This window comes from Carcharhinus amblyrhynchos, chromosome 13, assembly GCF_965287045.1.
Source record: "Carcharhinus amblyrhynchos chromosome 13, sCarAmb.v2.hapA, whole genome shotgun sequence".
NCBI lineage: Eukaryota > Metazoa > Chordata > Chondrichthyes > Carcharhiniformes > Carcharhinidae > Carcharhinus > Carcharhinus amblyrhynchos.
In genome coordinates this window covers 77,371,755-77,395,705 of record NC_137336.1, presented here as the reverse complement: position 1 = coordinate 77,395,705, position 23,951 = coordinate 77,371,755, and the positions used below count along the sequence as shown (strand labels likewise).

The following is a 23,951-nucleotide window of genomic DNA, read 5'->3' as shown; positions in this document are numbered from 1 at the left end:
GGGGCGATGTTGGGGGGAGGGGAGAGTGCTTTGTTCTTCCCACATGAGAACACAATGTAAACATCAAAAACATTATGTACCATTATTGTAACTCGCACCATGGTATTATGGGCCTAAATGAGCTGTGACGCCTCAGTCCAAAATGCAACATTGGTATTTTTAAATGCCTTCAGGCCCTCAGCCCTCCCTACCTCCATGACCTCCTCCAGCACTTATAACCCTCTTTAGCTCTGTGACTTTTCCCTACACATCCCCTCCTTGCTCATTGTGCCACCAGTTCTCCTGATCCTTTCTCTCCTTCTTGACTACATTTCAAATTCCCATCACCTATTCCTCCAGTTCCTGTGCAACCCCCCCGTCCGGACACCTCCACCTCCCCCCCACCCACTACCCCCGTCCGGACACCTCCACCTCCCCCCCACCCACTACCCCCGTCCGGCCACCTCCCCCTCCCCCCCTCCCACTACCCCCGTCCGGCCACCTCCACCTCCCCCCCACCCACTACCCCCGTCCGGACACCTCCACCTCCCCCCACCCACTACCCCCGTCCGGACACCTCCACCTCCCCCCCACCCACTACCCCCGTCTGGCCACCTCCCCCTCCCCCTCCCACTACCCCCCGTCCGGCCACCTCCACCTCCCCCCCTCCCACTATCCCCGTCCGGCCACCTCCACCTCCCCCCCACCCACTACCCCCGTCCGGCCACCTCCACCTCCCCCCCTCCCACTACCCCCGTCCGGCCACCTCCCCCTCCCCCCTCCCACTACCCCCGTCCGGCCACCTCCACCTCCCCCCCACCCACTACCCCGTCCGGACACCTCCACCTCCCCCCCACCCACTACCCCCGTCCGGCCACCTCCACCTCCCCCCCACCCACTACCCCCGTCCGGACACCTCCACCTCCCCCCACCCACTACCCCCGTCTGGCCACCTCCCCCTCCCACTACCCCCGTCCGGCCCTCCACCTCCCCCCCCCCTCCCACTATCCCCGTCCGGCCACCTCCACCTCCCCCCCACCCACTACCCCCGTCCGGCCACCTCCACCTCCCCCCTCCCACTACCCCCGTCCGGCCACCTCCACCTCCCCCCCCCCCCCCCCCACCCACTACCCCCGTCCGGACACCTCCACCTCCCCCCCACCCACTACCCCCGTCCGGCCACCTCCACCTCCCCCCCCACCCACTACCCCCTCGTCCTTCTCCTGGGACACCTCCACCTCCCCCCTCCCCCCTGCCACCTCCCCCACTACCCCCGTCCGGCCACCTCCACCTCCCCCCACCCCCCACCCACTACCCCCGTCCGGCCACCTCCCCCCCCCCCCACCCACTACCCCCGTCCGGCCACCTCCACCTCCCCCCCACCCACTACCCCCGTCCGGCCACCTCCACCTCCCCCCCCCACTACCCCCTCCGGACACCTCCACCTCCCCCCCACCCACTACCCCCGTCCGGCCACCTCCACCTCCCCCCCACCCACTACCCCCGTCCCGGACACCTCCACCTCCCCCCCACCCACTACCCCGTCTGGCCACCCCCCTCCCCCTCCCCAACTACCCCCGTCCGGCCACCTCCACCTCCCCCCCTCCCACTATCCCCGTCCGGCCACCTCCACCTCCCCCCCACCCACTACCCCCGTCCGGCCACCTCCACCTCCACCTCCCCCCTCCCACTACCCCCGTCCGGCCACCTCCACCTCCCCCCCCCCCCCAACCCACTACCCCCGTCCGGACACCTCCACCTCCCTCCCCCCCACCCACCACCACCTCGCCCACACCCACCCACCATCCCCTCGCCCACACCCACCCACCCATTACCCCCTCACCCACACCCACCCACCCATTACCCCCACACCCACCCATTACCCCCTCGCCCACACCCCCCACCCACCCATTACCCCCTCGCCCAATCCCCCCACCCACCCATTACCCCTCCCCCACCCACGCCACCCACCACCCCCTCCCCCACCCACCACCCCACCCACCCACCACCCCCTCCCCCACGCACCCCACCCACCCACCACCCCCTCCCCCACGCACCCCATCCACCCACCACCCCCTCCCCCACGCACCCCACCCACCCACCACCCACCACCCCCCACCCACCCACCCCACCCACCCCACCCCCCCCTCCCCCACGCACCCCACCCACCCACCACCCCCTCCCCCACGCACCCCACCCACCCACCACCCCCTCCCCCACGCACCCACCACCCCTCCCCCACGCACCCCACCCACCCACCACCCCCTCCCCCACGCACCCCACCCACCCACCACCCCTCCCCCACGCACCCCACCCACCCACCACCCCTCCCCCACGCACCCCACCCACCCACCACCCCCTCCCCCACGCACCCCACCCACCCACCACCCCCTCCCCCACGCACCCCACCCACCCACCACCCCCTCCCCCACGCACCCCACCCACCCACCACCCCCTCCCCACGCACCCCCACCCACCCACCACCCCAACCTCCCCCACCACCCCCCCACCCACCACCACCCCCCACAGCACCCCCCCCCACCCACCACCCCCCCCACCCACCACCCCCTCCCCCACGCACCCCACCCACCCACCACCCCCCCACCCACCACCCCCCTCCCCACCGCACCCCACCCACCCACCACCCCCTCCCCCACGCACCCCACCCACCCACCACCCCTCCCCCACGCACCCACCACCCCACCACCCCCTCCCCCACGCACCCACCACCCCACCACCCCCTCCCCCACGCACCTCACCCACCCACTACCTCCTCCCCACGCACCCCCAACCACCCACTACCCCCTCACCCACCTCCCCACCCACCCACTAACCCCTCCCCCACACCCCCCCAACCACCCACTAACCCCTCCCCCACACCCCCTCAACCACCCACTACCCCCTCCCCCACATCCCCCCACCCACCCACTAACCCCTCCACCACGCATTTCACCCACCCACTACTCCCTCCCCCATGCACCCCCAACCACCCGCTACCCACCTCGCCCACATCCCCAACCCACCCACTACCACTCCCACACACCCACTACCCCCTCCCCCACACCCCCCCATCCACCCACTACCTCCTCTCCCCACCCCAACCCACAAATTAACCCCTTCCCCACATCCCCCGCACCCCCACTGCCTTCTCCCACACACCCCCGCCCCCTCCCACTGCCTTCTCCCACACACCCCCTGCCCCCCCCCACTGCCCTCTCCCACACACCCACCCCCCTCAACTGCCCTCTCTCCCACCCCCCAACTGCCCTCTCTCCCACCCCCCCCTCAACTGTCCTCTCTCCCACCCCCCCCCACTGCCCTCTCTCCCACACCCCCGCACTGCCCTCTCTCCCACGCCCCCCCCCACTGCCCTCTCTCCCACACCCCCCCCACTGCCCTCTCTCCCACACCCCCCCCACTGCCCTCTCTCCCACACCCCCCCCACTGCCCTCTCTCCCACACCCCCCCCACTGCCCTCTCTCCCACACCCCCCCCACTGCCCTCTCTCCCACCCCCACTGCCCTCTCTCCCACACCCCCCCCACTGCCCTCTCTCCCACACACCCCCACACCCCTCTCTTCCATACCCCCCCACACACCCCCCACTGCCCTCTCTCCCACACCCCCCCATCTGCCCTCTCTCCCACACCCCCCCATCTGCCCTCTCTCCCACACCCCCCCATCTGCCCTCTCTCCCACACCCCCCCATCTGCCCTCTCTCCCACACCCCCCCATCTGCCCTCTCTCCCACACACCCCCACACCCCCCCACTGCCCTCTCTCCCACACCCCCCCACTGCCCTCTCTCCCACACACCCCCCCCACTGCCCTCTCTCCCCCACCCCCCCCACTGCCCTCTCTCCCACACCCCCCCCACTGCCCTCTCTCCCACACCCCCCCACTGCCCTCTCTCCCACACCCCCCCCACTGCCCTCTCTCCCACACCCACCCCACTGCCCTCTCCCCCACACCCCACCCACTGCCCTCTCTCCCACACACCCCACCCACTGCCCTCTCTCCCACACCCCACCCACTGCCCTCTCTCCCACACACCCCCCACTGCCCTCTCTCCCACACCACCCCCCCACTGCCCTCTCTCCCACACACCACCCCCACTGCCCTCTCTCCCCCACACACCCCCACTGCCCTCTCTCCCACACACACCCCCACTGCCCTCTCCCCCACACCCCACCCACTGCCCTCTCTCCCACACCCCACCCACTGCCCTCTCCCCCACACCCCACCCACTGCCCTCTCTCCCACACCCCACCCACTGCCCTCTCCCCCACACCCCACCCACTGCCCTCTCTCCCACACACCCCACCCACTGCCCTCTCCCCCACACCCCACCCACTGCCCTCTCTCCCACACCCCCCCACTGCCCTCTCTCCCACACACCCCCACACCACTGCCCTCTCTCCCACACCCCCCCACTGCCCTCTCTCCCACACACCCCCCCACTGCCCTCTCTCCCACACACCCCCCCACTGCCCTCTCTCCCACACACCCCCCCACTGCCCTCTCTCCCACACCCCCCACCCACCCATTGCCCTCTCTCCCACACCCCCCCCACCCACCCATTGCCCTCTCCCCCACACCCCCCCCCACTGACCCACTACCCTCTCCCAAAAACCCCCACCCACTGACCCACTACCCTCTCCCAAAAACCCCCACCCACTGACCCACTACCCTCTCCCAAAAACCCCCACCCACTGACCCACTACCCTCTCCCAAAAACCCCCACCCACCCACTACCCTCTCCCAAAAACCCCCACCCATCCACTACCCTTTCTCCCCACTCCTCTCCACCACCCAGTGCCCCCTCTCCATTCAACCCACCTCCCCCACCCCTCTCCTCTCCCCCACCCACTCCTCCCTCCCTCCCCCAACAATCTCTACCCACATTCCCCGACCCCCTCCATCCACATTCCCCGACCCCCTCCATCCACATTCCCTCACCACCCCCACACACTGTACCTTGTTCTGCAGGATGGACGGGAAGTGGCTCCCGGGTTGGCTGGATTGAGCTGAGCCGGTCAGCTGCTGAAGGAGTTCGGTCAGTGCACTGGACGGGAGGCGACTGACCAGCAGGGAGCAGGGCTCAGTCAGGCAGGGAAGCACCTGGAACCAAACAGGATAGCAGCTAAACAGCACAGCACCACCCTGTTGCAAACATATGATCAGGCATATGACCGCCCACACAAATGCCCAAGACCTCACCCCCACTGAGGTGGAGATGGGTGCAATTGTGCACAGATGCCATTGTAAAGCATCCAACAAGACAGGACCTTGTCGCCCATATTTAATTGCCAACAGGGTGCCTCACCTGGAGGGATCTGAGTGTACAGGTACATAGGTCACTGAAAGTGTCAATGCAGGTGGAGAAGGTAGTCAGAAAGACATACAACATGCTTGCCTTCATCAGCCAGAAAACTGAGTTTAAAAATTGGCAAGTTATTTTACAGCTTTATCGCACCTTAGATAGGCCACACTTGGGATGTAGTGTTCAATTCTGGTCGCCACACTACCAGTAGGATGTGGAGGCTTTGGAGAGGATACGGAAAAGATTTACCATGATGTTGCCTGGCATGGAGGGTATTAGCTATGAGGAGAGGTTGGAGAAGCTTGGTTTGTTCTCACTGGAATGACAGAGGTTGAGGGGTGACCTGATAGAAGTCTACAAGGTTATGAGAGGCATGGACAGAGTGGATAGTCAGAAGCTTTTTACCAGGGTGGAAGAGTCAATTACTAGGGGGCACAAGTTTAAAGTGCGAGGGGCAAGGTTTAAAGGAGATGTAGCAGGCAAGTTTTTTTTTTACACAGCGGGTGGAGGGTGCTGGAACTTGCTACCTGCGGAAGTAATGGAAGCAGATATGATAGTGACTTTTAAGGGTTGTCTTGACAAATAAATGAATAGGATGGGAATGGAGGGATCTGGTCCCCAGAAGGAGGGTTTAGTTCAGTCAGGCAGCATGGTTGGTGAGGCCTAGAGGGCTGAAAGGCCTGTTCCGGTGCTGCAATTTTCTCTATTCTTTGAATGGGCTTCTTCCTGTTCCTGTGTAAAGGGCCTCCTTCTGTCTCTGTGTAAAGGCTCAAGGGGCAGAATGGCCTCCTCCTGTTCCTGTGGAACAAGTTTGAGGGGCAGAATGGCCTCCTCCTAAAGCAAGGTTCCTGATGAAATTTTTGCAAATCTTTGATGTTTGTTGACAGGGGAATATTGGAATACACTCAGAGAACGCAATACTCCTGATCAGATAGTGACACAGGTTATGACGGCTGGTGGAAACAGGCTCAATAGCAGCAGAAAGCAGAGGGAACACACTGAAGGTGACTGGCAACAGAACCGGAGAGGACACAAGAAAAACAATTCCTGCAATAAGCTGCTTTGATCTTAAAACACGATCTAAAAGGGCGCTGGGAGCAGAGTCAATATTAAACTTTAGAAGGGGAATTGATCGAATACTCAAAGAAAATTATATCTGCATGGTTGTGGGGAAAATGACGAGATAGGCTGGGAAAGTAGTACTGGAGTAGCTGATGTGCTGGGGCTTGACTGAAAGGCAGGGTAATGTCTGACACAGTTCTCTTCCCAGTGTTATGACAGAGTGACAGGATGGGAGTGTAGGGAACAAATTGAAGAGCCCTTTCAAAAGAACCAGTGCAGCCAGGCTGGGCTGAATGGCCTCCCTCTGTACTGGGTGATTTACACATCCTACATCCACCTGGACAGGAAACAAGAGTCCTGGGATTCAATACCCTGCCCCATCCAATGTGTGGCCACTCACCTCATCCTGACTGTCCTTCTTGACCAGGTAAGGGAGGTTACGGGCAGTCGCCAGCACCACGTTAGCGGCCTGCTCAGTGCTGAGGAGGAGCAGCACCTTGGCGGCCAGTCGCTTGCCCTTGCGTATGCACATGATCTGTACAAAGTGGTCATCGCTGACTCTGTGAAAAGAGAGAGGAGTTACAGCACCCACCATACCACACACTCGCACGGACACACCTATCCCAGACCACCCCCATCCACACTATCTCCACACACACACACACACCCCTACCTCTCACTGCTGTGAGCCTGCTTCCCTCGCAGATTCTCATACATCTGAATGATCTTAGATTTGCGATGTTCCAACACGGCTGGTCGCTCCTCCTCACTCACTTGCAAAAACTTCTTCTCCAAGTCCTGCACCTCCAGTACCAAACTGTACGTCTGAAGAGAGGGATGGATAGAGGCAGAGAGATAGAGAGAGAGGGGGTTGCAGATGGACAAAGGAGGAAACAATACGGAATTATAAGTAAGAGTCGCACTGGGTTATAAAATCTGGAACTCAAACAATGCAACATAATGCCCAGCCGCAGTGTCACCCAGTATTGGGGGGGGGGGGGGGGGGCATTTGCAAAACAAATGGGGCTGTGGGCCAGGCTTTTCTACCTGCAGCTCCCTAACACTGACTCATGGTGGCAGCAGTGTGAACCATCTGCACTGGCACAACTCACCAAGGCTCATTTGGCAACAGCTTCCAAACTCGCAATCTCTATCACTTACAATTGTGATGGGAAAACTACCCTTCGGTAGCCATATGCGACCCACAAGACATTTTGTTGACTGTTGCCCATGAGCAGGGTTGCCACGTTCTGCTGATTGCCATTCGCATGGCTTCCTTCCCGACCAGTGTGAATTGAAATCATAGAATCTACAGTGCAGGAGGACGACATTCGGCGCATCAAGTCCACACCAACCACAATCCCACCAAGGCCCTATCTCCATAACCCCATGCATTTTCCCCTAGCTAGTCCCCCTGACACTATGGGGGAATTTAGCATGGCCAATCTATCCCGCACATCTTTGGAGTGTGGGAGGAAACTGGAGCACCTGGAGGAAACCCAGGCAGATACGGAGAGAATGTGCAAATTCCGCACAGTGACCCATACCGGGAATCGAACTTGGATCCCTGGCGCTAGTAGGCAGCAGTGCTAACCACTGTGCCATCGTGCCGCCCAAAGTGAACAAAGTGTTTTGCAGGTTAAGCAAGGGCACATGAACTGAGGGGTATTCTGTAAACAACATTGATTGAGACAGCCTTGCGCTCCCTCTGCAGCCAAAGTGTAGAATATCTATCGTCTTTACCATTTGAAGTTGATAATAGCTTTAGTATATAAAAAAACTCATTTTGAAATATTCAGCATGTATTAAATGATTTTAACCTTATTAGTGGAGTCATGATTGGTGAACAAGTGCAATTTTTTAGCCCACTTATTTATATCAAGCAGAGCCACTCATGTGGCCCACCCACTAGCCTAGGTTGCCCATTGCTGACTGAGAGCTGTTGACACATGGGGTTCCCCCCAAAACTGCACACCATCATGGCTCAGAAATACTTCATTGACCTTTCAGCTTCCCCCCAAACCCACCCCCACGACCTGCACATCATATTCACATCCATGCATGGGTGTGAAGGCAGTGCAGTCTGAGACTGATCTTTTACCCCCCCATGGCAAATCCAAATATAACCTGGGAGGTACTGATTGTGTCAAATCTCACAGACAGGGTGAGGTGACTGTGAGCAGCAGATGGATTATCAGTAGAGATATAGTCAGGAACGCGGTGCTGGGGGAGAGGGGTTACTGAATGACAATGTGAGGGCGCTGGATTCACATCAGTGGTAACAGTTACAGGAATGGACGGGAGCATTTGTTTGGAGGAGCAGGCAATGATTCAGGCATGTGATCAAAATCCCCAGTTTTCACAAAACACATGAAGGTCCCACCCATGGGGACGTTTGGGATGCAGAGGACTTACCCGTTCAATGGTGAAGAGTGTTTGCCGCCTCTTGTCCCGCACTTGTTTCTCTTTTGTCTCCTATGGGAAGAAGTCAGAGGATCAGAGCCTGTAACGAAATTCACCAGAGTCATCTAGAATTCCCCCCCAATCCCTTGCGAAGAGCAGCCTCAACCTTTTGCGATACAACCATGCCTGCTCACAAATCACTCTAAGGATGACGAAACAGTACGAGATGAGTGGCCTCCAGTTATATCTGTAACCCTCGTCTCTCAGAATCAGCGTGACGGGAAATCTCTAGACATGCCTGGAATCCTCACTTCCCACTGTCAGTACGAGAGAGATATCCAGACAAATTTATAACCTTTGTCTCAGAATCAGTGCGAGCAAGATCCCCATACACATTATCGGCCTATCGTAGGTCAGCATGAGGGGAGATCACCTGTAACTCTCAGCCCCACTGCCAATGTCAGTGCGAAAGGAATCGAGCCACTCCTTTTAAAAGCCTTCATTCAAAAAGGGAGAAACAGAAAGCAAGAAACTACAAGCCAGTTAACTTACCTTACAGGATAAACATTAGAAGCTGTGACTCGTGATGCTATAGCCTGGCACTTTTAAAACATTTATGGTAATCAGGCAGAGTCAGGTTTTGTGAAGATAAATCATAGAATCCTACAGTGCCGAAGGAGGCCACTCGGCTCATTGAGTCTGGACGACCACAATCCCACCCAGGCCCCATCCCCCTAACCCCATGGATTCAACCTAGCTTGTCCCCCTGACATTAAGGGGCAATTTAGCATGGCCAATCCACCAACTTGCACATTTCTGGACATCATATTTAACCAATTTACCTCTGAAAAAGTAACATGCTGGGGATAAATGGGAACCAGTGGATGAACTTCAGTTTCCAGGAGGCATTTGTAAGGTGCCAAAATAAAGGTACTGCAGAAAATAAAAGCTCATGGAGTGAGGGGTAACTTATTGGCACAGATAGAAGATTGGCCGGCTAACAGGAAACAGTTGGCATAAATGGGTCTTTTTCAGGTTAGCAGGATTTGACGAGTGGTGTGCCACAAGGATCAGTGCTGGGATCTCAACTTTTTACAATTCATATGAATGACTTGGATGAAGAGACTGAGGCTGAGGGGAGACCTGATAGAGGTCTACAAACACAAGACGGATAGTCAGAGGTTTTTTTCAAGGGTGGAAGTGTCAATTACAGGGGGCCAGGTTCAAGGTGAGAGGGGTGAGTTTAAGGGAGATGTTTTTCACAAAGATGGGTGCTTGGAATGCTCTGCCAGAGGTGGTGGTGGAAGCAGGCACAACAGGGACATTTCAGAGGTATCTGGACGGGTGCATGAATAAGGAGGGAATAGAGGGATACGGACCCAGTAACGGCAGGTTTTTTTTTAAACGGCATCATGATTGGCATAGGCTTGGAGGGCTGAAGGGCCACTTCCTGTGCTGTACTTTTCTTTATTCTTTGACTGAAGATATTGTTGCTAAATTTGAAGCCACAGAAATAGGTAGGAAAGTAAGGAGAGGACATAAGACTGCTCCAGAGATACCAATAGATGAAGTGAGTAGGCAAAGTTAGGGCAGATGGGGGAAAACATGAAATTTGTCATTTTGCCAGGAAGAATAAAAGAGCAGCTTAATATTTATATGTTGAGATACCGCAGAGCTGAGATGTAGAGAGATCGGAGTGTCCTAGTGAATAATCAGAAAACACTGATATTTTGGTCCAGCACGTTACCAGGAAAGCTAATAGAATGTTCCCATTTATCATGAGGAGAATTGATTACAAAAGTGGGGAGGTTATATTTCAATTGTACAGGATATTGGTGAGACTACATCTAGAGCAGTGCATACTGTTCAGTCTCATCATTTAAGGAAGGATGTAAACATATTAGAAGCAATTTAGAGAAATGTTAACCAGACTAATATTCGGGCGGCACTCTGATACAGTGGTTACCACTGCTGCCTCATAGTGCCAGGGACCCAGGTTCAATTCCAGTCTCGGGTGACTGCCTGTGTGGAATTGTATTCTCCCCCTGCCTGCGTTACGTTGACTGGCCACGCTAAATTGCCCATTGGCACAGTAAATGCATGGGGATAGGACCTGGGTGGGATTTTGTCAATGCAGGCTCAATAGGCCGAATGGCTTCCTTCCATACTGTTGGGATTCTATAAATGGGAGGGTTGGCTGCTGAGGAACGGCTCGAGGGGTCGAGTGGCCTACCCCTGCTCCTAATTCATATATTTGTGTACACCAGTTACCCTCATTTCCCAGTGTCAGTGTGAGGGGAGCTCTCCAAATGATGCTGCAAAGCCTGGTCTCTCCTCTCAGTGTCAGCGAAGAACACGTGTAGAGCTTGGTCCCTATTTTGAGAATGGCATGGTAATTAGCACTGTTGCCTCACAGAGGCAGGGACCCAGGTTCAATTCCAGCCTCAGGTCCCTGTGTGGAATTTGCACATTATCCTCATGTCTGCGTGGGTTTCTGGGAACTCTGGTTTCCTCCCACAGTCCAAAGGTGCGCAGGTTGGATTGATTCTAAACTGACCTTAATGTCTGGGGGATTAGCAGGGTAGATGATGGTTACAGGAATAGGGACTATGTGGGATTGTGGCCGGTATAGTCTCGATGGGCAAAGGTACTGCAGGGATTCGATGACTGACTGGTAAATAGTGCACCCTCCTGGCCCAAACAATGCAGCAGTCTCTCAGGACTGGCGACAGGGTAATGGGTATCAAGGATTCTGAGGGCTCAGGTTTCTGGACTGGGCCTCTCACAGCCAAGGCCCTCTGATTCAAAACATGAGCATGATGCCATCACCAGATAAGGTAGCATGGAGCTGTGGAGGGAAAAGACCTTTGGGTTAGCCACAGAAAGTAGTCAGTGCCCAGAGACTGTGGCGCAATGAAAAATCAAAGGAACAACATAAAGACAACAGGCAACTTTCAGCACTTACGTCATCATCTGTGCGCGTTGTCACCACAGCATCGATCATCTTCCGAGGATTGTTCACACTGGATACAGTCAGTTTACCCAAGGATCCCTCAAACTGCACTGTAACCAACAAAAAAAGCTGTTAGCGTCAGCAACTTCTTTCCCTTATTATTCATTTCCAAGGATGTGTGTGTCACTCTTAAGCCCCACTGCTTGAGAAGGTGGTGGTGAGCCACAACAGTCCACGCAGGGTCAGTGCACCCGCAGTACTGATAGGGCAGAATTTTAACCCAGCGACAGTGGAGGAACGACAATACATTTCCAAGTGGAGATGTAAGTGGTTTGGAGGGGAACCACCTGGAGGTGTCCTCACACTGACTCACTGCTGCTGCCCTTGTCTTTCTAGACAGTAGTATCGGGGTTTGGAAGGTGTTGCCTCAGAAACCTTGGTGAGTTCCTATAATGCATCTTGTAGATGGTGCACAAGGCTGCCATCGTTTGTCAGTGGTGGAGAGCACGAATGTTTGTGGATGGGGTGCCAATCAAGTGGGCTTGGAGATGGTGGACAGGCTTTGGGAAATCAGAAGGTGAGATACCCTCTGTACGATTCCTTGCCTATGACTTGCTCTTGTAGCCACAGTGGTCAATGTCAAGAGGCAATGATTAGCTTCTCTCTTGTAGATGGTCATTGTCTGGAAATTGTGTGCTTGGAATTTTATTTGTTATTCATCAGCCCAAGCCTAAATGCAGGTCTTGCTGCGTTTGGACATGGACTGCGTCAGCACCTGAGTGGTGAATGGTGCTGAATATCATTCAGTTATCAGCAAATATCTCCCATCTGACTGAATGATGAAAGGAAGGTAACTGATGATGCAGCTGAAGACCAGACCTAGGACACTAAGAACATAAGAACATAAGAAATAGGAGCAGGAGTAGGCCATCTGGCCCTTCGAGCCTGCCCCGCCATTCAATAAGATCATGGCTGATCTGTCGTGGCTCAGTTCCACTTTCCCGCCCTCTCCCCATAACCCTTAATCCCCTCTCTTATCAAAAACCCATCAACCCGCTTCTTAAAAATATTTAGCGAGGCAGCCTCCACCACTTCAACAGGCAGAGAATTCCAGAGATTCACCACCCTTTGAGTGAAGAAGTTCCTCCTCAACTCCGTTCTGAACCGCCCCCCCTTTATCTTGAGGCTGTGCCCCCTAGTCCTACTGTCTTTTTTGAGCGGGAAGAGTCTTTCCACCTCTATCCTATCCATCCCATTCATCATCTTATACGTCTCAATGAGATCTCCCCTCATTCTTCTAAACTCTAACGAGTACAAGCCTAGTTTATTCAGCCTCTCCTCATAGCTCAACCCCCTCAACTCCGGTATCAGCCTAGTAAACCTCCTCTGCACTCCCTCCAGGGCCAAAATATCCTTGCGCAGGTGCGGCGCCCAAAACTATTCTGAGGAACTCCTGCAGTTATGCCCTGGAGCAGAGATGATTGGCTTCCAACAATCTCAACCATCTTCCTGTGCGCCAGGTATGAATGCATCCAGCAATGAATTACCCCCCCAACTCTCATTGACTCTAGTTTTATTGGGGCAACTTGGTACAACACTCGATGAAATAATGCCTTGATGTCAAGGACAGTCATTTTCCCTTACTTCTGGCATTTAGCTCTTTTGTCCATGTTTGAACCAAGGCTGTAAAGAGGTCAGGAGCTGAGTGACCCTGGTGGCATCTGTGATTAGGTTATTGCTGAGTAAGTGCCACTTCACAACACCAGCAAAAGACACCTTCCATCACTGTACAGGTGATCAAGGGTTGACTGCTGGGGCAGTTATTGGCCAGGTTGAATTTATCTTGTGTATGGGACATAACAGTAATTTTCCACATTGCCGGGTAGATACCAGTGTCGTAGTTGTACTGGAAGAGCTTGGCTGGAGGCACGGAAAGTTCTAGAGCACGTCTTCAGTCGTATTGCTGGGTATGTTGTCAGGGCCCATAGCTTTTGCAGTATTCAATGCCTTCAGCCGTTTCCTGATAACATGTGGGTTGAATTTAACTGGCTGACAACTGACATCTGACATCTGTGATATTGGGGATCTCTGGAGGAGGCCGAGACGGATTATCCACTTGGTATTTCTAACTGAAGATGGTTGAAAATGCAATGTTTTTGCACCGATATGCTGGGCTCCTCCATCATTGAAGATGGTGATATTTGTGGAGCCTCGTCCTCCAGTAAGTGGCAGAAGCATGGCATTTATACCTGATCCATTGGTGAGGTGTCACTTAGCTCTGCCGATCACTCGCTGTTTCTGCTGTTTGGCACTCAAGTAGTCTTGTACTGTAACTTCACAAGGCAAGTGGACTCGCATCTTGGAAATGGTGGACAGGTTTTCAGGTGTTAGATGGTGAACTACGCACAATTCCCAGCCTCTGACTTGCACCCTTGAGAACCATCACTGAATTCCCACTATCAACATCCTGGGGATGACCACTGACCAGAAACTGAACGGAATCTAAATACGACAAATGGAAGTCAGAGTCTGGGAATATGGCAAGTAACTCATCTCCTGACTCCCCAAAGCATGTCCAACATTTACAGGGCACAAGTCAGGAGTGTGATGGCACATTTGCCATTTGCCTGGATAAGTGCAGCTTCCCCAACACCTCAGCTCAACACCTTCCAGGAGAAAGCAGTCCACCCACAAATATTCATTGCCTGCACCACTGACAATAATTGGCTGCACTTTGCACCAATTACAAGATGGACTGCAGCAACTTACCAAGGCTCCTTCGGCAGCAACTGATGAACTGGAATCACTGCCATCTAGAAGGACAAGGGCAGCAGATACCTGGGAACACCAATACTTGAAAGTTCCCCTTCAATTCACTCATCATCCTGACTTGGAAATAGATTGCCACTCCTTCAATGACGCTAGGTCAAAATCTTGGAACTCACTCCCTAACAGCACCATGGATGTATCTACACCTCAGGGACTGCAGCGGTTCAAGAAGGGAGTTCCAGGGCAATTAATGACGGGCAGTATGTGCTGGCCTAGCCAATGACACCCATAAAAACAATTTATGTGGCTAGGTCACATTAGTATTTGATTAATGGTAACCTTCCAGAGGTTGGTGGCGGGGGAATTTAGTGATGGTAATGCATGAAAAGTCATGGGCAGAATTCTAGATTTCTTGCAGAATAGCAACAGGCTATAAATAGGTCTTTCAGCACTCCAAAGGGAGGTACAGCAAGGGGTCAGATACACAGTATAGCTTCCGCTACACTGACCAATCAAACACTCCCCGGACAGGTACAACACGGGGTTAAGTACAAAGTAAAACTCCCTCCATTCTGTCCCCATCAAACATTCTCAGGACAGGTACAGCACGGTGTTAGATACAGAGTAAAGCTCCCTCCACACTGTCCCCATCAAACACTCCTGTGACCCATATACACTCCCAGAGCAGCGAAGCATGGGATTATGTGTGGAGTTTTACAGCAGCTTCACTGCAACTAATAACTTTAATCTGTAAGCTTACTGTATGTGGTCTTTCAAATTGTCCATCAGTTTGAATCATCTGACATCTGACAGTTGTTTTTGATCAGTCAATTTAACATCAGAAGTGCTGTTAACAAGCAGGAGACTTCAACAAGCTCCGTATCTGCAGGACCTCTATCCAGCTCCAGAGCTCGCTGTCAATTCAGCATCGGAGATTGCGATTGAGGATTGCTTGACAATGGCACAAATTTAAAATTGTCATCCATGGTTTCACATCTCCACTTAGCCTCATCCTTCCCTATCTCTGTGACTGCCTCCAGTCCCTACAACTTTTCTTCTCTAACTGCCTCCAGCCCCGACAACCCTCCCTCTGTAACCCCCTCCAGTCTCAACAACCCTTCCTCTTTCTGAAACTGCGTCCATCCCCAACAACACTCCCTATCTCTGTAACCTCCTCCAGCCCGTACAACCCTGTCTCGCTCTGTAACCTCTTCTAGTCCCTACACCACTAATTAACTCTGTAACCTCCCTCAGTCCCTCCAATCCTATCTCTGTCATTGCCTCCAGTCCAAACACCTCTCCAAAATCTGTTATCTCCTCTAGCCTCAGCAAACCTTTCAATCTGTGACATTCTCCATGACAATCCTACCCATCTCACCAACCTACCCCCCTCCCCACCCCAGCTCGCCAACCTCCTCCCCAGCTCTGCAACCAGTCCCACAACTTTGCGGGACCTGTCTATTCCTCCCATTCTAAGCTGGTGCGCATTCCTGATATTAATCGCTCCATAATTGATGCCAGAGCCGGACTGTCTCAGCACATGGGCAATAAAATTCTCACTGAACATCTCTACCAACTAACTTCCTTCTCTTTTCCCTCCTTTAAGGTATTGCTCAGAAACTACCTGCTTGATCCAACTCCTCGGTGGCTAGTTTCAAAGCTATTGGTGGGAGTTGGGGAGTGTTTGCCACATTAGTTGTTGCGGGGGGCCGGGGGGGGGGGGGGGGTGTTACCCTCCCTAGTCAGGGCTCAAGTTGCAGAAGCGCCCCAAGTATTGTCCTGTCCCAATCTCTGACCCTTGATCCCCAGTCAGCCATATTGAATTACCTGGCCGATAGCTGTGCTCCAGCTTTGCCACCTGTGGCGTGATCAACTTTGTCCGCTCTTTCTTGGGCCCCTCACTGTTCAGGTCCAGAGCCGCCTGCTTCTTCTCCAACCTCTCAAAGTAGTTCTACGTTGGGAGAAAGCAATGGCAGCAAGAGGTGAGCAGAGAGACTAGCCTTCTGACGCATGCATGAGAAATAAGAAGGGGGAAATCAGTTCGATCGGGTTGTACTATAGGCCCCCAAATAGTCAGTGGAAAATTGAGGAGCAAATATGCAAGAAGATTACAGATAGCTCCAAGAAAATAGGGTGGTTAGAATTAGGTATTTTAACTTTCCCAACATTTACTGGGACAGCCATAGCATTAGAAGGTTGGATGAAGAGAAATTTGTTGAGTGCATTCAGGAGGAATTTCTCATTCGGCATGTGGATGGCCCAATGGGAGAGGGGGTAAAACTTGACTTCTGGGTAAATAAGGAAAGGCAGGTGACAGAAGTGTTAGTGACAGATCACTTTTGGACCAGTGACCATACTTCTGTTAGTTTTAAGATAACTAAGGAGAATGATAGGTCTGGCCCCAAAGTTAAAATTCTAAATTGGGGCCAGGACAACTTTGATAGTATCAGGCAGGAAGTGTCAAAAGTTAATTGGGGGAGTCTGTGGGAAGGCAAAGGGACGTCTGGTAAGTGGGAAGTTTTCAAAAGTGTGTTAACCAGGGATCAGGGTAAGCACATTGTTCTGAGAGCGAAGGGCAAGGTTGGTAGAAGTGGGGAACTTGGTATGACTCGGGGTATTGAGGCCCTGGTCGAGAAGAAGAAGGAGGCACTTGACATGCATAGACAGCTGGGATCAAGTGAATCCCTTGAAGGGTGTGGGAGTCGAGTTGAGAGAGAAATCAGGAGGGCAAAAAAAATGAAAGATGAGATTCTTTTGGCAGATAAGGCAAAGGAGAATCCAAAGAGCTTTTACAAATACATAATGGCCAAAAGAGTGACTAGGAAAAGAGTAGGGCCTCCTAAGGATCAACAAGATCATCTATGTGCAGATCCACAAGAAATGGGTGAGATCCTCAATGAATATTATCATCAGTGTTTATTGTTGAGAAAAGCAAGGATGTTAGGGAACTTGGGGACATAAACACTGATGTCTTGAGGAGTGTACATATTACAGAGAAGACGGTGCTGGAAGACTTAAAGCTCATCAAGATAGATAAATCCCCAGAACCCGAAGTGTATCACAGGACATTGTGGGAGGCTAGGGAGGAAATTGCGAGTCACCCAGCAGAGGTATTTGAATCATCAATAGTCACAGGTGAGGTGCCTGAAGACTGGAGGGTGGCAAATGTTATGCCCTTGTTTAAAAAGGGCTGCAGGGAAAAGCCTGGGGACTACAGGCCGGTGAGCCTCATATCTGTGGTGGGTAAGTTGTTGAAAGGTATTTTAACAGACAGGATCTATGGGCATTTAGAGATGCAAGGACTGATTGGGGACAGTCAGCATGGCTTTGAGTGGAAAATCATGTCTCACAAATTTGACTGAGTTTTTTGAAGGGGTAACCAAGAAGGTAGATGAGGGCAGTGCCGTTGATGTTGTGTATATGGACGTTAGCAAGGCCTTTGACAAGAAATTGCATGGTAGGTTGTTGCTTCAGGTTAAGTCTCAAGGGATCCAGGGTGAGGTAGCTAAATGGATAAAAAACTGGGCTTGATGACAGAAGCTAGAGGATGGTTGTAGAAGGTTGTTTTTCAAACTGGAGACCTGTGGCCAGTGATGTGCTTCAGGGATCAGTGCTGGGTCGACTGTTATTTGTAATTTATATTAATGATTTGGATGAGAATATAGGAGGCATGGTTAGTAAGTTCGCAGATGACATCAAGATTGGTGACATAGTGGTCAGTGAAGAAGGTTATCTAGGATTGCAACGGGATCTTGATCAATTAGGCCAGCAGGTTGACAAATGGCAGATGGAATTTAATTTAGACAAATGTAAGGTGATGCATTTTGATAGAATGAACCAGGGCAGGACTTAGTTAATGGTAGGGTGTTGGGGAGAGTTACAGATAAAGAGATCAGGGGGTACAGGTTCACAGTTCCTTGAAAGTATGAACCTGTACCCCCTGGCCAACCCTCTCTGTACCAGGTGGACAGAGAGGTGGAAAAGGCATTCGGCATGCTTGATTCTATTGGTCAGAACACCGAATACAGAAGTTGGGATGTCTTATTGATGTTGTACAAGACATTGATAAGGCCACGTTTGGAATACTATGTACAGTTCTGGTCACTCTATTATAGAAAGGATATTATTAAACTAGAAATAGTGCAGAAAAAGAGTTACTAGGATGCTACTGGGACTTGATGGCTTGAATTATAAGGAGAGACCGGATAGACTGGGACATTTTTCTCTGGAGTGTAGAAGGCTGAGGACTGATCTTATAGAGGCCTATAAAATAATGAAGGGCATAGATCAATATCTTTTTCCAAAGGTAGGAGAGTCTAAAACTAGAGGGCATAGGTTTAAGGTGGGAGGAGAGAGATACAAAAAGGTCCAGAGAGGCAATTTTTTCACACAACGGGTGGTGAATGTCTGGAACAAGCTGCCAGAGGTAGTAATAGAGGCAGGTACAATTTTGTTTTTTTAAAAAAGCATTTTGACAGTTACATGGGTAAGATGAGTAGAGGGATATGGGCCAAATGCAGGCAACTGGAATTAGCTTAGGGGTTAAAAAAGGGATGGCATGGACAAGTTGGGTCAAAGCGCTTGTTTCCAAGCTATAAACCTTTATGACTCTGTGTGGGGATTTCTATAATTATGAGGCACTGAATGTAAAAGCAAAAGAGACTGTATGCAAAGTTCCTAAATCGCTGATTAGACCTCATCTGGAGATTGGCAGACAATTCATAAAATCCCTACAAGTGCTTCCTCTTTCATTTTTAATCATATATATTTGCAATTTTCTATATTCTTTCATGTTATAGACTCAAAATCACTACAGTGCAGGGGAAGGGCATCAGGTCTGCACCGAACACCACCCCACCTAGGCCCAGTTCCCATAACCCCAGATATTTACCCTGCTTATCCTCTGATGCTTAGGTCATCTTAGCATGGTCAATCAATCTAACCTGCACATCTTTGGACTGTGGGACGAAACCTGAGCATCCGGAGGAAACCCGCACAGACACGAGGAGAATGTGCAAACTCCACATAGTGACCTGAAGCCAGAATTGAACCCGGTTCCCTGGCACTGTGAGGCAGCAGTGTTAACTAATGTGTCACCATGACGCCTCATGCTTCAGGAAAGGTGCAAAAGGTACAGAGAGGGTTGGCCAGGGATGAGAAATTTCAGTGACGAGAAGAGATTGGAAACATGAGGCCTGCCAGCGATGCCCATGTCCCAGGAATGAATCAAAAGAAAAAAAATAGGCCTCTTCTAGTAACAGAGGTGGTGAAGAGGTGACCTGATAATAGATAGGGGCCTTTCAAGTTGACTGGAATTCAAAGCAGAAAGGATTTTTTTTTTATCATTCTTGGGAAGTGGGTGTCTTTAGCCGGTCCAGCATTTATTGCCCCACCGTGGACTGAAAGGCTTGCTAAGTAGGGCATTTAAGAGTGTAAGGGATGGTAGTGTAATTTTTGAGTCAAGCCATCTGGGGCGGAAACCATGACAGAACCGTTATTGTAACCTAAGGGGTTAAACGCTAAGACCAGCAGATGATGAAACACATAGAAAAAGAAGGGAAAAAACATGAGACTGGCAGGCGCCCAGGGTCTTCAGAAAAGAGATAGGAAAACAAACTAATTTACACCATATAAAATAAATGTGTTAGCAATTTACAGGACAATGAAAAAGAGTTAGCTGAATTGATGAGAGATAAAACGATTTAAGCCTTAAAGGGGGTGATTGGATTAGAGTTAATGGGATGTCAACAAGGGAGGAGCTCACTCGGTAAAGGGATTAGGAAGTGGTAACCAATGAAGAAAGGAGGGCTGTCCTATTGTTATCTGGAAAAATGTATATAAACTATGATTGTGTAAAGCAAGGTGTGTGTACCCACGGGACGGCACCCTTTCTTGCAAGATCGAATAAACCGACAGTTAGCTGAACTGATCCGTGTCTTTGATTCAAGGGGGGGATCATAAAAGTGAGTATCGGACCGTTTCTCACAATTGGGGGCTCGTCCGGGATCTGGAATTATAACGGGGGTTTCCCTCGACTAGACCAAATCGACGGAATAAGACGCGTCTGGTGTATATTTACACGTAAAAACGTCGTTTTGGCCTGGAAGGAGGGGAATCTGAAACCACTCAATTGAGATAATTCTGGACCCTGGAGAATCACATGGATGACTTCTATACACTCGGACTGCTAGGACTGTGACTGAAATTTGTGAGGGGGTATACACATCATTGGAAGAAGTCGGACAACTCCGTGCACGGATCAAGGTAAGAAATTTCTCTCCCGGGAATTCGGCTGATTAAGGGTGAGAGTCATTTTCTTCCTTGTTGACTTTATGGTTATGACAGTTTGATCTGAGGGCGCAAATAAATTAACTTGTGTCCAAGACGACAACTGAAGACTAACCATGGGAGGTAAACCGTCCAAGAGTAAGGATGGGAAACCGGGAAATAATAATGATGAAAAGGGAATACCCCCCGACAGTCCTCTGGGGATACAGTTAGAAAATTGGGATTGGGACCAAAAGACTAAGGACTTAAAAAAGAAGGTTATGATAAAATATTGTTGTTTTGTGTGGACGAAGGAACCAATCCGAAAACCATCTGTATTGTGGCCAAAATATGGATCGGATGAGGATTGGGTCTGTCAGATATTAAATTTATATGTTAATGGTAAGCAACCCTTTAACCCCAAGGAAAGTAAGTACGCTGCCTGTTGGGTGGGCGCGATGAGTAGATCGCCACAGCCAGTCCCCCTGTATCCAATGATCCCACAGAGCAGACCGGGTCAATGGGACCCTCTTGACAACCTCCCGCCGCCACCCCCTCCTGTACCAAATGTACCCCCTGCATATCAACCAAATAATAATGGGGCCCAAGGGCCCCAAGGGGAAGATCTCATAAAGCTTGAGAACGGCGCAGGAGGCGGACCCCCAGTTGAGGGTCTGCGGAGGTCCGAGAGGTTAGTAATAAAACAGTCCCTGGAACAACAGCAGAATAATGGGGCTTCAGCGCCCGAGGTGGAAATGCATCCCCTCAGGGAGGTTCCCTTTGGACAAAGAGAGACAGGGTTCGTGGTGGTGCCTCTTAACTCGGCAGACATCCGACAACTTAGGAAGGAGTTGCCCCCTCTCCTAGAAGACCCTGTCGCGGTAGCGACACAACTTGACCAATTCCTGGGTCCAAGCATGTATACTTGGGGGGAACTCCGGGCCATGATGAGCATATTATTCAACTATGATGAAGGAGTTATGATCCGAAATAGGGCCATAGAAATTTGGGTAGGGATCACCAACAGCAAGAACAACTCAGGGGAGATCAAAAATACCCTCTTGAGGATCCAAATTGGAATCATAATACCCAGGAAGGGCGGACAAACATGTCGGATCTCCGAAATCTTATAATTCGGGGGATCCAGACATGTGTCCCCAAGCAGCAGAATGTGGCAAAAGCATTTGATATTAGGCAAGGAAAAGATGAATCACCCAGCACGTTCTTAGACAGACTGAGGGAGTCTGTCCGCAAATATTCAGGAATCGATCCAGATGGTGAAATTGGAAAGGGAATGCTAAAAATTAATTTTGTAACGAAATCCTGGCCAGATATCCAGAAAAAACTACAAAAGATTGAGGATTGGAGTGGGAAGGACATGGTGGAATTATTGCGGGAGGCGCAGAAGGTCTTTGTTCAGAGAGAGGTTGTAAAGGAAAAGCAGAAGGCAAAGATGATGGTGGCAGCCGTTAGGGAAGTATGTAAGTCCACCGGGATAACGGATGAAGGATATACAGTAGGTAGAGGAAGGTCAAGGGGAGGTTGGAAGGAAAGGGGGGCCAGGAGAGGCCGAGGTAGAGGACGAGGAGAATTTTACGGTGGTGACCGGCCCCGGGCGGCCGAGTGTTACCACTGTGGGAAACCGGGACACTTCAAAAGAGAGTGTCCTGAATTTAAGAAGGAACGAGAAGGGATTTATGAAATGGAACGTGAGGTTGATTAGAGGGGTCAGGGGAGAATCGGAAAAAGGACCTACCAAGAACCCCTGGTAAATTTAAAGGTGGGTCCACAAAAGGAAGATGTTACATTTTTAGTCGACACAGGGGCAGGCAGATCCTCAATCCCAATCTATCCTACAGGAGCCAAGTACCAGACTAAAATGTTGAACATATCAGGAGTAAAGGGAGGGGTATTTAGGGCGAAACTATTTGAACCACAGGTACTACAATGGGAGGAAGAGGAGCTTTTAGCAGAGCTCCTCCACCTCCCTCATCTCCCCTATGGTCTGTTGGGGCGGGACCTGATAATCCGCTTCGGGCTCCGAATAAATGTAGGGGACGACGAAGACCTGGTGGTAACTATGTCATACGTTAGCGAGGACCGACTCACGGGTATAGACCCTAGAGTATGGACGGCCAAGGGAAACAGAGGGCGACTCTCGATTCAGCCTGTAAAAATTGATCTTAAGCCCCAGAGCCCCTCTGTCAAGATACGTCAGTATCCTATTTCCCGGGAAGGGAGACAGGGCCTGAAAGAAGTGATGAAAGATCTGATAAGTGATGGGCTGGTGGAACCATGTATGTCGAGATATAACTCTCCCATTTTGCCAGTCCGGAAGTCCGACGGCAGTTACAGAATGGTCCAAGACCTGAGAGAAATCAATAAGATTGTACAGGTACGACACCCAATGGTGCCGAACCCATACACTATACTAGGGCGGATACTCCCAGGACATGAGTGGTTCAGTGTAGTGGATTTAAAGGACGCCTTCTGGGCCTGCCCGTTGGACGAGGCCAGTAGAGATTTATTCGCCTTCGAGTGGGAGGACCCTGACACGGGCAGGAAGCAGCAATACCGCTGGACAGTGCTTCCCCAGGGGTTCACCGAATCGCCAAATTTGTTTGGTCAGATTTTAGAACAGGTATTAGAGGGACTGATCCTCTCCCCAGCCCTCAAACTCATACAGTATGTGGATGACCTCCTGTTGTCCGGACCCACAGAAGCGGAGGTCGTAGCGGGAACAAATACCCTTCTGAATTATTTGGCAGGACAGGGACTAAGGGTGAGCCAGAAGAAGCTCCAATATGCAGAAAGAGAGGTTAAGTATCTGGGACACTTGATAAGCCAGGGACAGAAGAAAATAAGTCCAGAAAGGGTGAGGGGAATAGTTGAACTGGGACTCCCGGGGACTAAGAGAGAGTTACGAATGTTTTTGGGACTCTTAGGTTATTGCCGATTATGGATAGACGACTATGCCCCCCTCACCAAGGGTCTGTACCTAAAGCTTGTAGAGGGGGCTCCTAACAAAATCCAGTGGGATGAGAAAGAGGAGGAACTAATTGAGACCCTGAAACAGAAATTGATGACCGCGCCAGTCTTGAGCTTGCCAGATTTCAGTAAGGCATTCAGACTCTTTGTAAATGCCAAACAGGGAACCGCCCTCGGAGTTTTAACCCAAGATTGGGGGGGATAAAGGA

The 23,951-nt window shown here is 51.9% G+C and overlaps 1 protein-coding gene across 1 annotated transcript in view; it reads right to left on the bottom strand.

Annotated features, from left to right (window-relative positions):
- LOC145352000 (protein PAT1 homolog 1-like) overlaps positions 1–23,951 on the bottom strand; it is a 63,737-nt gene that overhangs the window by 5,614 nt on the left and 34,172 nt on the right. Inside the window, 6 exon segments of the mRNA XM_080201858.1 lie at positions 4,955–5,098; positions 6,763–6,922; positions 7,036–7,187; positions 8,778–8,837; positions 11,731–11,828; positions 16,315–16,438. Of these exon segments, the coding sequence (XP_080057984.1) occupies positions 4,955–5,098; positions 6,763–6,922; positions 7,036–7,187; positions 8,778–8,837; positions 11,731–11,828; positions 16,315–16,438 (738 nt within the window).